At 45.3% G+C, this 14,717-nt stretch overlaps 1 protein-coding gene across 1 annotated transcript in view; it reads left to right on the top strand.

The window, feature by feature from the left end:
- KCNJ1 (potassium inwardly rectifying channel subfamily J member 1) overlaps positions 1-10,718 on the top strand; it is a 34,565-nt gene extending 23,847 nt beyond the window's left edge. Inside the window, exon 3 of the mRNA XM_069565472.1 lies at positions 8,037-10,718. Within this exon, the coding sequence (XP_069421573.1) occupies positions 8,058-9,176 (1,119 nt within the window). The 5' untranslated portion in view covers positions 8,037-8,057 and the 3' untranslated portion in view covers positions 9,177-10,718. The remainder of the gene's footprint in view (positions 1-8,036) is intronic.
- The last annotated feature ends 3,999 nt before the right edge of the window (positions 10,719-14,717 follow it).

The raw sequence follows: 14,717 nt of genomic DNA, 5'->3' as shown, positions 1-14,717 counted from the left end.
AGATGTACTGCCAGGCTGGCTCCCATCTGTCAGGGGCTGCTTTCTCCTCTTTGCCTGCATCTGTAGATTGTCAGTGATATGATCGAATCCTAGTCCGTGTCTGTGGTAAGAGAAGCAGAGCATCACCCGTGGTTGCACGCCTCTCTTCAACCCTGCCAAGGAAAATTCTCTCCCTCTCCTGTTCCCAAGGCTTCCCAGATGACACAGCGGTTAAAAAAAAAAAAAATCAACCTGTCAATGCTGAAGACTAGAGTTTGATCCCTTGGTCGGGAAGATGCCCTGGAGGAGGAAATGGCAACCCACTCCAGTATTCCAGACTGGGAAATCCCACGGACAGAGGAGCCTGGTGGGCTACAGTCCATGGGGCCACCAAGAGATACAACTTAAACAGCTGAACAACAATGACAACAATTGTGTTCTCACCTCTTCAGGATAAGTCTTCTGCCCTGATGATGGACGAATCCTTTATAGGAATGTTAGGTTTTCTATAGGGCTTCTGTCCCGCGGGGCAGGACAGGCTCTGAAGTCAGGACACTTCACAGACATTGACATGCTGTCAGAACCTTTGTTGCTCTCTCTCCCAGGAGCCTTGCCCCCACCTGGCTGTCATCTCCCCCAACACCGCCCATTTGACTCTACAGAGCAGAGCCTAAGTAGCCTGGGTTGGTGACGCCTAATTAAGCTGCTGTGCATGTTTAAATTTCAGAACCAGTAATGATGATCACTACTATTTATTGCGTAATTGCTGTGTTCTAGGAACTTTACATATGGGATTGCATTTAAAACATATGACCAAAAAAAAAAAAACCAAAAACGACAGCCTTTGAGAATATTTTACAGCCATTTCACAGGCGAGGAAGTTGAGACTCAGCCTAAGTGGCTTGCTTAGGTTGCCTGGCCATCAAGTGACAGAACTGGGGTTCAAGTCCGTGTTTGCACTTTCCCAAGATGGATTTCCTCCTCTCTCCTGCTGCCTTTGGTTCTTCCCTGTGCCATGAACATCCTACCAGGGCTTCCACCCGCTCTTGATCCCTAGCGTGGCAGATCTCTGCAGTTATTCAGGGGATGATGTTGGACCGGTAGGCCCCAGAGATGCCTGCAGAAGGTGGAGGGCCTTAAGAGAGCACCAACACTCCCAGACCCTGTGATTCCCTGGCTTTTGTTCCCAACCTCTCTTCTCTGGAGGGAACCAGGTGCCCCGGAAAGTCTGTGCCGCTTTCCCATTCTGAACACAGAGAATGAGATGGTTGGATGGCATCACCAACCCAATGTACATGAGTTTGAGCAAACAGACTTGTGGCTTCACAGGGAAGAGGGTGTGTATTCCTCACACGGGAAAGGTGAAGTGCAGCCCCAAATCAGGCCTGGAAGAGTCCTGAGGCTCATGACCTTTCACATGCCTATGAGGCCAGAAAAATCATTTCCAATGGCCTTGGTAAGTCCTATGTAAGAAGAACTCAGGCTGAGCCCAAGTGAGCAGCCTGGTAGAGCTAAAGACATCTGAGGTGACTTCTCTGGGAATACTGAACAGAAAAGCAACGATGCCTTCTGTCAACAATAGTTCTAGATGTCAGCATCCTGGGAGCTGACTGGCTAGATGCTCCTTAGGCACTGAAGCTTTGCAAATTTAGCTGGGTGGCCATCCTCCAACAGCTTGAGGCTGTTTTCATAGAAAACAGGAAGTTCTCTGCAGTACCAGTCAGATGCATTTTGTGCTGAAGAGCATAAACTTGACCTTCAGCCTCTTTTATCTGCTCTCTGGTGTCCTCAACCCCTTCAGGGCAGCAAAGATGCTGCCCTGCAATGATTGGATAATGACTAAGTTACTCTGTATCCCTGAGCAACTTCACAGTAGGAACTGTTGCCTCTTTTGCTTCCTAGTGTAGCACCTGGCAAGTAGTGAGTTCAATCAGTGGAGAGTTTGTTTGATTTCGTTAAGAAGGCAGAGACCTCGACCCATAATCCCTTTCCATGCCCTGCTACCCACAGGTCCTCAGGAAATGTTGGTTCACGTGGTTGACCGGCAGGCTGAATCCAGTGAGAATGAAAGTCGCTCAGTCGTGTCCTACTCCTTGTGACCCCAGGGACTGTAGCCCGCCAGGCTCCTCTGTCCATGGAATTTTCCCAGCAAGAATACTGGAGTGGGTAGCTGTTCCATTCTCCAGGAGATCTTCCCAACTCAGGAATCGAACCCAGGTCTCCCACATTGCAGGCAGATTCTTTACTGTCTGAGCCACCAGCGAAGCCCGGCTGAATTCAAGCTGTCAGTTTTCATGGGAGCTTGAATTTCTTCTCCAGCAACACTGCAAAGGGTCTACAGAAAGTCACTGGACTTCTGTTCTCTGGCTCCATAGCTTCTATTTTCTACCTCTAATAGATAATCTTGACTCTCAGGAATGTCCTGAGGGAACTCAGGCTGTGTGTGAGCTGTGAGTGGTTGGACCAAAAGGCAGGCAACGGTAGCTGTCTTTTCATCTACAGAGAGTAGCAATAGCCTTTGTAATTCTAAAGAAGAAATAATAGAAGCGATGTCTATTTTGCCATCTTCTCTCGGGTACAGTGGCTGCTGAGCCTGCTGGAGTGAGACAAAAGCAGCATTATATCAACCATGGGGAAACCCCCAGCTCCCGATGGCTTCTCCTTAGGGGGTTGCCTGCAAAAGAACAGCCTGGGTCCTGGCTCTTTAATTGTCATCCAGGAGCCCAGAATGCAGGCACCTCACTTAGAAGGCAGAGGGGTTTGGTGACCAGGGGTGTTGTATGCAAATGAAGCCTGCGTTTCTATGGAGAAAAGGAGATGCAGGAGGAAAAAGTGTTTATCTTCAAGAACTTGCAGGGTTGTTCCCCAGAAGAGAATGACACTTATTTAGAAATATCATGAGTGGTCCTTGAGGCAGAACTAGATCAGAGTTCTTGGTATCAGTCTCTCCTCTGGGTCTAGACGAGAATATCTCGCAAGGCACACAGGCGCTGAGCGCACTGGCCCTTGCTGTTGGCCAGCCAGGTGTCTCCCCCAGCGCTCTGTCACCTATGTACCCAGCAATTCTTTCAGTTCCTCTGTGCCCCTGCCCTGGTCACAAACACAACTGCAGTTACAGCGCACAGAAATGTCTCTTCCAAAGTATGGTTGGAAGGGGAACCATGTGAGTGATGGCACGTTCATCACTTTTGCATGCATTGTCTAGCTGACTGAGTACCATCCAATGAATATAGAGTTCCTACTATGTGTGACTGTAATGCCTTGTCCAGGCTTTGGGTCTCCATGGCACTTCTCTGCCCTTCAAATAAGATGCTCCCAGAACATCTGCTACCCTGGCAGGTATCATACTGTTTTTGATGGTTTATCAGCTCATTTGTATCTCCCACCTCGACTAGAAGCTTCTTCCGGATGACAGGCACTGTACCTATTTGGTAAAGGATTGTCTGGGACACATGTTAGAATCCACACATCCCTGCTGCTTCGTTGTTGTCCAGTTGCTCAGTCGCATCCGACTGTTTGCGACCCCATGGACTGCATTATGCCAGGCTTCCGTGGCCTTCACTGTCTCCCAGAGTTTGCTCAGACTCATGTCCATTGAATCAGTGATGCCATCCAACCAACTCATCCTCTGTCACTCCCTTCTCCTCCTGCCTTCAATCTTTCCCAGCATCAGGGTCTTTTCCAATGAGATAGCTCTTCCCATCAGGTGGCCCAAGTACTGGAGCTTCAGTTTCAGCATCAGTCCTCCCAATTAATATTCAGGGTTGATTCTTTTAGGATTCACTGGTTTGCTCTCCTTGCAGTCCAAGACTCTCAAGAGTCTCCTCCAGCACCACAGTTCAAAAGCATCAGTTCTTCAGCGCTCAGCCTTCTTTATGGTCCAACTCACAGCTGTACATGTCTACTAGAAAAACCATAGCTTTGACTAGAGGGACTTTGGTCAGATAAACCAATTAATGGACACAAAAGTGAGTTTTCTGTTGGTTGAGGTATTTTCGCAGGGCGTGGATGCCCATCTAGTAGAGCCCTTCAAGCAGAGATGAGCCCTCTGGTATTATACAAACCACATGACCTTATAATTGCTCATTTACTGAGCTTACTTCCCCCTTCGATTGTGAGCTCCTTGAGAACAAGAACAGATTTCTGTTTGTTTTTGAAATCCTACACAATGAGCATACACTCAAGGTTTGGAAAGTTCACACAAAGTCTGTTTTTTAAGAATGCACTGTTGACCAAAAAAGAATGCTGGAGCCCTGAAGAAAAAAAAATGGCAATAATATAATCCACTTGCTTTGCCAGGCCATTAAGAAGACCTTGGTAAACATTAGCTAATGGACAGCCCTATGCTTGCTATTAAGATTTACTGATTTATTAGAAAGTAACCTAGAAACTGTGCATGTGACATAATCTGGGGCCAATCTCTAAAAACTCAGTAGTTTAAAAAACACATATTGGTTTCTGTCTAGGGTGGGATTAAATGTCATTGTCTACGCAAAGGAGGATGTGGGCTGTGTATAATGAGTCTGCCATGAGAAAGATGGGCTTGGTCAGAGGAAGACTTTATCCTGTATTCTCACATTCTCTAGGTATAATTCCTCTTACTGTTTGAATACATAAATCAACAGCATTGACTAACTCAGTGCATATACAAACTACTTTCGGCAAATGCCAGATTTTATAAGATCAATTCAACAATAAAGGCTGCTTGTAAATCTCAGTTTCTTACATAACAGTGAACATTGTGTAGAGAGATTAATGGGGTATCTTGTTGCTTCCTGGTGTGATCTTATTTTTGTCTTACAAATCTGTACTTATCTTTGTCTATATTATCCGCCTGTATGTGTGTGAACACTTGGAAATCTCAGTATCCCAGTGTGTTTCTGAGATAGGCTGGGAGATTGACAATAACTGATTGTTTCTGGTGAAAGGCATCAGGCACAAGCTAGGAGAAAGAGCAAGAGGGCTACAGAGGGTGGCAAAGGAGAAGAGGGAAATGCTGGAACAGAATCCATGCCTGCTGCTCAAGGACCTTAGCTGGCAGCTTGTCATGTCTTAGCATGACGGTATTCAAGCCATGTGATGTCTGGAAAAAAAACACATACCCAGCTTGGGACTTGGCCTGAGAACAACCAATTGCCTTAGTTTAAATCACACAACTCCACTATCAAATTAACGTTTTAAGGCTAAAACAAAGTATCATCAGTTCACTGGCCAAAGCGTACAATAAATTAAGCTGGGTTTAGAAGAAATCAGCCTGCTTATGGAGACCAACTCCCAAAACTTTTTCCTTGCTATTTTCTGCCGTGGACGTTTCGGGACGGAATATGTTTAAGATGATGTTGGTAAGTGCCGGCCATGTGGGGAAAGCTTTTTAAGCTGGTCGCTTTTTGTCTGGCTCTTTGCATGGCCAGGCAGATAATATTTTCTTAGGAGGGCAAGCATGGAAACCCCAACTTATCTGAGAGAGTAATCAAGGGGGATTCACTCACTCTACAGAAATACTCTCATCAAAATTAAAATGAATTTAGGTGGACCGGGAGGACAAGAATGGTCAGGCACAAAAACCTAGAGATTGGTGTGTTAGGAGCTACCGCTGGAATTATAATGCATGACAAAGAGGCTGTGGATTCGACTGATGAATGTTGACTTTAAAAGAAGTTATTGTTTTAGATGAGATCTCAGATGGTAAAGCATCTGTCTGCAATGCAGGACATCCAGGTTCAATCCCTGGGTTGGGAAGATCCCCTGAAGAAGGAAATGGCAGCCCACTCCAGTATTCTTGCCTGGAAAATCCCATGGACCCGTAGCCTGGTAGGCTACCATCCATGGGGTCGCAAAGAGTCAGACACCACTGAGTGACTTCTCTTCACTTTACTTCACCCTATGAAGAGCTTTTGGACACAGTCTGAGCTTCCACAAACCAGGGAAAGGGAGAAAGTCCCCAGTGGATAGAAGCAAAATTAGATGAGATATGTGCAGAGAAAGGGAAGGATTGAGGAAGAAAGAGACCATTTCCCTGGCTGAGTTACTCTTGGGACCATGCACTTGGGACTCTTTGGGGGCTTGAGGTCAGTGAATATTGGGTGGGATGAGAGCAGGGCCCTCAAAAGAGAGTGAACTTCTGTCTGCTCTCCTGGTAATATTTTCTTTTATTTATATATATTTGTTTTTTTCTCTTTACCACTTTTACTTGGGGTCTTCTTGTGTTTTCACATGGTTGAAGGCCATGGGCAAGATGTGGTAGAATATCACTTTTGTTTAACTTTTATCACTAAGTTGGTTTCGCTTCCTAGTTTGTATGAATAAACACATTTTTGAAGGGGGATTTTGAAATCTATTTTAGAAACGTGTTTGCATTTGATTAAAAATACCACGAAGACACTGCTAACCACAACAGGCACACCTTGGGAGTGGGGTGGGCACACCTAGGGGAGGGGGCTGTCTAGTGTTATGACCCTGGGATATTGAGCCGTGTTGGCTGTTTGGGGGAAATCCCTTCAGTGCTATGCTGTAAAATGGAAGCTACAATTATGTTTTTAATGAGACCTTTGCCCACGTAGTATTTTAAAGCTCTTAATTCATTCACGGAATGATTCCATTGATGCTGATTGAATAAATAGTAAGCCGCCATGGTCTGTGCTAACAGCTAGGATAGAGGAGTGAATAAAACATGGTTCTACCTTATGTAGGAGTCATTAAGTCACAGTGCTCTGTCGGTCAGCTTGGGAGCAGGGGAGAAAGTGGGAGACACTGACAGTGACCTTCTTACTATTCCCTTTGGGAATCTTGGCATCCCAGGCTTGCGATCCATGGAGAAAACGTCTCAGATCTTATGATAGGACTTGACTAAACAGTGCTGAGGAACTCTGTTTCAAATAATGTTGAGCACAAAATAAGGAAGTTGACCAAAGCTTGTGTTAAAATGTTCCAGAGGAATCTCACTTTAGAATATAAACAAAGTAATAACTGAGACACAAGTGAAGTAGAGATTCCTCTGACCGGGAAGCAGAGAAACTCATGTTCTGGTTGTCATCCCACCACTGGTCAGGTTCCTGACTTTGGTGCTGTTTTTGATTTTGATTGAATTCTAGTTGACTTACAATGCTGTGTTCGTTTTTGCTAGGGTACCTGACTTTGGATATGTCACTGAAATTTTCTCAATTCCTTCATTAGATAAATGAGAGAACTGAACTGGATTATAATTTCTCTAGCTACAAGGTGATTTAGGCAATATGTTGTGAAACTTTTCCCCATAGTTATTTGTTTCTATATATGAACCAAAAATGTAAATAGTGTATCAAGTTTCTGCTGTCACAGATATTTTTCCTTGGCTTAAGACTAAATTTATTAAAGAAAAAAGAAGACTCAGTTTAAAGAATACTATCAAATAAATCAGAGTACAGGTCATAATTTGTTATCATAAACATTTTAAAAATTTTATTTTATTGAAGTAGTTTACTTACAATGTTGTGTTAATTTATATTTATTTAACAGAAAAGTAATTCAGTTATACATATATATAGATAGATAGATAGATAGATGGATTCTTTTTTATTTTCTATGCCATTATGGTTTATCCCAAGACATTGAATAGTTCCCTGTGCTATACAGTAGGACCTTGTTGCTTATCCATCCAATATATACTAGTTTGCATCTGCTAACCCCAAACTCCCTCTCCATCTTTCCCCCACCTCCCATCCCCTTGGCAACCACAAGTCTGTTCTGTATGTCTGTGTTATAAGAAACATTTTTAAAGTTGGGCGTGACTAAGGTCAGAAAACACATGGATATATATTCTCTTAGGTTACTCTACATGTCTATCTCCCTGTAATTAGCTTTCCTCTTTATCTTTAAGCCATATGGTCTTATAGTAGAGAGTTTTTACTGGAAATAACATTGTGGGATCCAGAATAAAGTTGTCAGGTTGCCCAAGTGATCAGTCACACAGATTGTACTGAATGGCCTTTTCATAGACAGCTCTTCATGTGAGTCACTTAGCTCATTAGTGCAATACACATAATTTTCTCCTGTTTTGTCTTTCTCTGATGTGTTTTCAGATCAGTGTGTTGACAGAAAGAATGTTCAAGCATCTTCGGAAATGGTTTTTCACTCGCTTTTTTGGGTGTACTCGGCGGAGAGCGAGGCTGGTCTCCAAAGATGGAAGGTGCAACATTGAATTTGGCAACGTGGAGGCACAGTCGAGGCTGATATTCTTTGTGGACATATGGACGACCGTGCTGGACCTCAAGTGGAGATACAAAATGACCATCTTCATCACAGCCTTCTTGGGCAGCTGGTTCTTCTTTGGCCTCCTCTGGTACGTGGTTGCCTACATCCACAAAGACCTCCCTGAGTTCCATCCCCCTGCCAACCACACCCCTTGTGTGGAACACATTAATGGCCTGACCTCAGCTTTTCTGTTTTCTCTGGAAACACAAGTGACCATTGGCTACGGATTCCGGTGTGTGACGGAACAGTGTGGCACTGCCATTTTTCTGCTCATCTTCCAGTCTATACTTGGAGTCATCATCAATTCTTTCATGTGTGGTGCTATTTTAGCCAAGATCTCCAGACCCAAAAAACGTGCCAAGACCATTACTTTCAGCAAGAATGCAGTGATCAGCAAGCGGGGTGGGAAGCTCTGTCTCCTGATCCGAGTGGCTAATCTTCGGAAGAGCCTCCTCATTGGCAGTCACATATACGGAAAGCTTCTGAGGACCACCATCACTCCCGAAGGAGAGACCATCATTTTGGACCAGATCAATATCAACTTTGTCGTTGACGCAGGGAATGAAAATTTATTCTTCATCTCCCCACTGACAATTTACCATGTCATTGATCACACCAGCCCCTTCTTCCACATGGCAGCAGAAACCCTTCCCCAGCAGGACTTTGAGCTAGTGGTGTTTTTAGATGGCACGGTGGAGGCAACCAGTGCCACCTGCCAAGTCCGGACATCCTATGTCCCAGAAGAGGTGCTCTGGGGTTACCGTTTTGCTCCCATAGTGTCCAAGACCAAGGAAGGGAAATACCGAGTAGACTTCCATAACTTTAGCAAGACTGTGGAAGTGGAGACGCCTCACTGCGCCATGTGCCTTTATAATGAGAAAGACGCTCGAGCCAAGGTGAAAAGAGGCTATGACAACCCCAACTTCGTCTTGTCAGAAGTCAACGAAACAGACGACACCAAAATGTAACACTGAGTTTTCAACAGGAGTAGAGAGAAATCTTGAAGATACCTAGTTAACTAGAAACATTATGAAACAATCAACAATTTGGGGTATGACAGAGGAGGAGAACCTTTAAAGTCTCCCTGAACAATGCCCTGAGCCCCAAAACCATGATCCTGCAAGACACACAGCTCTACAAGTTAATTGCATGAGAACGTGAGATGGATTTACAGGAAATTGAAATATGGGAGCCATGTGCTCAGTTCCTCAGTCGTGCCCAACTCTGTGCAGAGCCCTCCAGGCTCCTCTGTCCATGGGATCTCCCAAGAAAGAGTATGAGCGTGGGTTCCAGGATGGGAGCCATAGGAGCTCAAATAAACTCTCCAATAGGATTATTTGAAAACATGCAGTGTTGATTGGCACAGACAAGAATCATTGAAAGCCTCATGGACAGGCCAAATGAGATCTTTTTAAGAGTCTCCCTAAAGCAATTATGAACTTTATTGAGGATCAGGGGGAAACTATATTCTTACTTTGATTCTACTGATAAGAAGGAAATCACTTTTATTTTAACATTGGCTCTTATTAAAGGAAAAGTTGCCTCCTGAGTTGGGGGAGATGAACCAATCAATGACAGTGAGAAAAGACGGATGCCCAGTGAACATTTGTGAAGCTCTGATCTTCTCCAGCCCTTGTTGTTGGAGCTTTTGTATTAGTCTGGGTCATGCTGCTTTCCCAGAGCAAGGAAGACCCAGTCCATGGACCCCACATCTGTAGGTACCCAGTGAGGAGAGGAGTGTGGGACACAGCCTGCTCCACGGCATCCTGACATCCTGCAGTGAAGCCAGCGTTTTGGCCCATGTACTTCTAGACAGAAGCTAAAGCACCACTCTAGGATCTCAATGAACACTCTCCTGTAAGAAAGGATGCTTGGTTTGAAAATAGGTTTGATATTTCTTCCCATTTGTGTTTGATGGGAGAAGGGGCTGGCTTCAAATCTGTTAAAACAGTACTTCCTGATTTTCCAAGAAGGCAATGAGGAGTCTGACAGTGGAAAGGCAATTTAGAATGGAAAACACTGCTAATGCTTCCGAGAAAAAATATGTCTTATGTTTTTTGCCTGAGGGTTTGTAACTGAAATGCTGTTTCTAAAGGAGAAGCGTGGAACAGTAGGGAATGGGAGGTGACTTCCCCATAAGAAAAATGCTAGGTCTTCCTGCCTCTGAGAGCCAACACCACATTCTTCCTCAAAGAGACCACTGTGATATCCTTATATTATGTGTGTGTTAGTCGCTCAGTCTGGGTCCAACACTTTGCAACTCCATGGACTGTAGCCCGCCAGACTCCTCTGTCCATGGAATTCTCCAGGCAAGAATACCGGAGAATTCCATGGACAGAGAAGTATTTTATTTTGCTCTGAAGGAGGGGATTTAACTGTGAATGTCTTGTTCAGTTCCCCACCCCCCACATTATTTTGAATGTATTCTGGAGAGGACGGTACCCAAAACTGCATAGGCATCAAAATGTTTTCAGTGTGTTGATTAACATATTAAATCTCTGAGGCTGTGACGTCCTTTCCCCAAGTGTCAGTCATTGTGCATTAGTGTGAAAGACCAACCAGTGACAGTCTTCTTGGGCAGGGTGGGCTTTCTCCCGGGAGGCATGAGGGGTGGCCTGTTGTCTTGTCTCCAGCATCCCCAGGACATGACCTTGGGTGCAGACATGCCCCCTTCCCTAGTGGCCCCTCAAAACTCTCCATGTGAGTCTTGGCACACAGTTGCAGGTACTGATGACGAGGTTTACCCAGGCCTGGGGTGGAGATTGTACGGATGCATACACAGTCTCTGGTCCTTCTGACGAAGACGAGTGAGGAATCCGCTGGGTTCAGAGTTGTGCGCTTTGTCTGTGGCTATAATGGTGGACCCTACTGGTCCATCACTCTGTGACTGTAGGCGTGTTGGTGTTGCCATGTAATCTGCTGACAGAGCAAAAGGAAATCAGGTATAACAAGCTCGAGGAAGCTAGAATTCTCTGCTGATCCATTGCTATGAAGGTTTATGACTCCAGTGTTTCTGTAGATTGGAGCGTCTGTTCTGCTCCTTAGCAGATGCTAGGGGATGCTGGTGGTGAATAGGCAATCAATAGGTCATCATAGGCGATCCATTCCTCTCGATTGCTAAAAGAGCAGAACCACCAGAACCTTTGCGAATGACCTTTCTTTCCAGGTTATTTGATGGAAGACTGTCTGCTTCCAAGGACTCCTTCCTTAGGATTAAGGCATTCTACCACTTGAAGTCTACTTTTTAATGCAAATTCCCATAGAAACTTTTGTTGTGGTCATTGTTGTTTAGTTGTTAAGTTTTGTCCGACTCTTACAACCCCATGGACTGTAGCCCACCAAGCTCCTTTGTCCATGGGATTCTCCAGGCACGAATACTGGAGTGAGAAGCCATTTCCTCCTCCAGGGGATCTGCCTGACCTAAGGATCAAACCCACAGCTCCTTCCACATTTCTTGCATTGGCAGCTGGATTCTTTACTGCTGAGCCACCATTGTAATCACATTTAATCTTTAGCAACAGTTGACATACTTACACCCAGATGAAATAAGTCCCTGAAGGCACCTAAGGGGTGGCTGGAACCCCAAAGCAGCCTAAGAATCATGGACATACGAAGAGAGAGAGTTATGACAGGCACAGGAACCCAGCGAGTAAATAAAATGAATAGGAGACAGAATGTTCCAGAGAGCCAACTTGCCCATAGTTTAATGCCAGTGTTAAAGGCATTAAACTTTTATTCCAAGGTGGTAGCAGGGTTCCCGGCAAGGCCTGAACATACAGGGACTGCTATTGCTCCAGGCGTGCTCTATGATTCAATTCACTGATTTATCCATTTTAAAAGGTATTCAACATTTCTTAGTCCTTTCGAGAAAAACTGAACCGCATGGTGCATCACCATATTCAAAGTGTTTTATTGGGAGGTGGGGGGTGGGGACTGATTCCCCCTGAATGGCCTGCTTAGCTCTGCTGCCCTGTGGTTTTGACTTGCAGAGTCTGATCCTGGTTTAACCTTCCAGGTCTTAGGGTGGTTCAAGCTCCAATATTTAGAGTTAAGATGTGGGGGACTGTCTAAAATTTTATTCTTCAAGAGAGAAAAGGTGGAAGGAGAAGTTCCTCTCCAAGTTGCCAAATTTAAAGAGCGAGATGCTTGGCCTGTTTCCATGGACAGCAGAGCACTTCCCTGGTGGATCACGGGGACAGTTGAGGAGGTGTCTTCCTTGGAGATTTTGCATGAAACGGGAGATGGGTCCTCGACAGGGTGACTGTGACTAGCACGGGGTCGTGTCTCCTGCGCTCAGATGATCAGAATGCAAATAAGGCCTTGGCCCCGCCCCCCGGCCGTTGTCCTCCCCATTCCAGGAAGTGCATGTCAATCAAAGCTTGACAGGGGAGATAGAGCTTTTTATTTTGGAAGCCAGAAGTTTGAGAACAATGACTGGAATTTCCTCTTTCTGTCCAGCAAGGGCTGTTTGTCACTGGGGAGATAAAAGTCCAGGGGTAGGGAATAAAGGTTATCGGAATTTGCGCTGCACAGAGCGGCGTGGGGGGCGCCACACGAGGAGGGGTTATGGAGGAAATCTATTTCAATGCCTGTCATTAAGTTTCCATTAAAAGAACATTCAGTTAGGAATTCAAAAATAATTTAATCTCCCCAGCCAGATGCACCCAGCTGGACTCCTTGGAGCTGAGCCCTGCAGAGAGGGAGAGTTGCAAGGGGGCTGAGGTTGGGGGGGCGCGAGGCGCAGTGAGGGCGGGTGTGGGTCCTTCCACAACTCCTTTCAAGCAACGTCCACAGCCCTGGGTGTTGTTGAGGCCAAAGCGTCTTTTCAGGTGAGAGAGGAACCCCAAGTTTGTCTTGTGCTACAGTAGGAGAAGCTTAGTACCGGAGCTACTTCCTGAGTTCTTACTATGTCTGGGGTTCCGTTTAAAGCACTTTGTTCACACTATCTGGTCTTCCCTGGTGGCTCAGATGGAAAAGAGTCTGCCAGCAAAGCAGGAGCCCCAGGTTCGATCCCTCAGTTGGGAAGATCCCCTGGAGAAGGAAATGGCTACCCACTCCAGTATTCTTGCCTGGGAAATCCCATGGACAGAGGAGCCTGGCAGGCTACACAGTCCATGAGGTCACAAAGAGTCAGACCTGACTGAGCGACTAACACTTACTTACATACCTAACTTAATTTTCCCGATGATCCAGTGAGGTGCTATTATTTCCCCTGTTTTCCACAAGAGGCAGCCCAGGTAAGGAACTTGTCCAGAGTCACTAGCTAGTCAATGGCAGTGCTGGGACCCAAACCCACATCTGTCTTGAAAGCCCATGGGTTTAAAATCACTCAAGTCTACATCCTCTGACATGGGTCATCCCCTGGGAGGACTCGCCAGGACTGCCAGACATCTTCTTGGATCCCATGGATAGTCAGTACCCATTTCTGGTTCTGTGTCATGCTCTGGGAGAAATCCCACATTGCTTGGCACTGGATTGAGCCCCTAGCCGGTGCTTAACAAGCGTCTCTGGACTTGGGTGTTCTAGGAATAGTGGTATCTCTTTAGGTCTACGTGCACCCTAAGTATCTGTACTAACTAGATATATGTTGGTTTATTTCAGTCTGTCAGTAATCCGTCATTTGAGGTAGAAACTGATATTTTCATTTTGATCGATGGGGAAATGGAGCTTTGGATACCCCTGGAGGGCAGTGTTTATATTCCGTATTCACCTCCGTGTACCTATAGCACCAACACACTGCCTCATGTAGTCAGTAAGGGGGTTTTGAGTCAGTAAATGAATGAATGAATGATTTGCTCAAGACAACATGGGTAACGGTGGCTTTCATCCTACATCTGTCCGAAGAATTTTTGACCAAGCTACATTATTCATTTGCAGAGGGTCCTTGACAAATGACTTAGCTTCATCGAGTCTCAGTTTCCTTTTTAAGTAAAAGCAAGCTTTGAAATAGGGTTAGGGGGAGGATTAGATGAAATAATAGATGGAAAAATTTCTTTATAAGAAGTAAATGACTACTGATGTGGCATAGTGGGGTAGGAGCATGGGTCTGAAGCTGGGAGCCCTGGTACTCAGGCTAGACCCCTGGCTGCCTGATGCTTCAAGGCCAAAGGACACAGAGAGTTGAGTGGGGCTGTGACAAAGACCAGAAACCTCCTGAACATGGCACAGGCTATGAGTTGGGGGAATTTGAGTAGAACCTTGGTACCCTGGACTTCATTTCAACCCAACAGATGTTTGTTGAGGACCTCTTGTGAGTCAGGCACTGGGGATGCGAGGGTAAGGATGCGAGGATGGTTTCTATCACTGGGATAAAGAATCCTGAGGGGCTTAAACCAGCCTGGGGACCAGAGCTAAATGGGAGAAGTGCTGAATGTGGAGAAAGTTTATTTTTGTGCCTTAGGAAACATGCTTATGTTTCCCAAAAATGGTGTTGACATTACTGCTAACAATAAGACTATTGATTATGGAATGTATAATTATTGGGAATTTAAAAAATTCTTTACAGTATA

Source organism: Ovis canadensis, chromosome 21 (assembly GCF_042477335.2).
Source record: "Ovis canadensis isolate MfBH-ARS-UI-01 breed Bighorn chromosome 21, ARS-UI_OviCan_v2, whole genome shotgun sequence".
NCBI classification, from domain to species: Eukaryota; Metazoa; Chordata; class Mammalia; order Artiodactyla; family Bovidae; genus Ovis; species Ovis canadensis.
The sequence above is the reverse complement of the archived record's forward strand: the minus strand, read 5'-3'. Positions and strand labels throughout refer to the sequence as shown.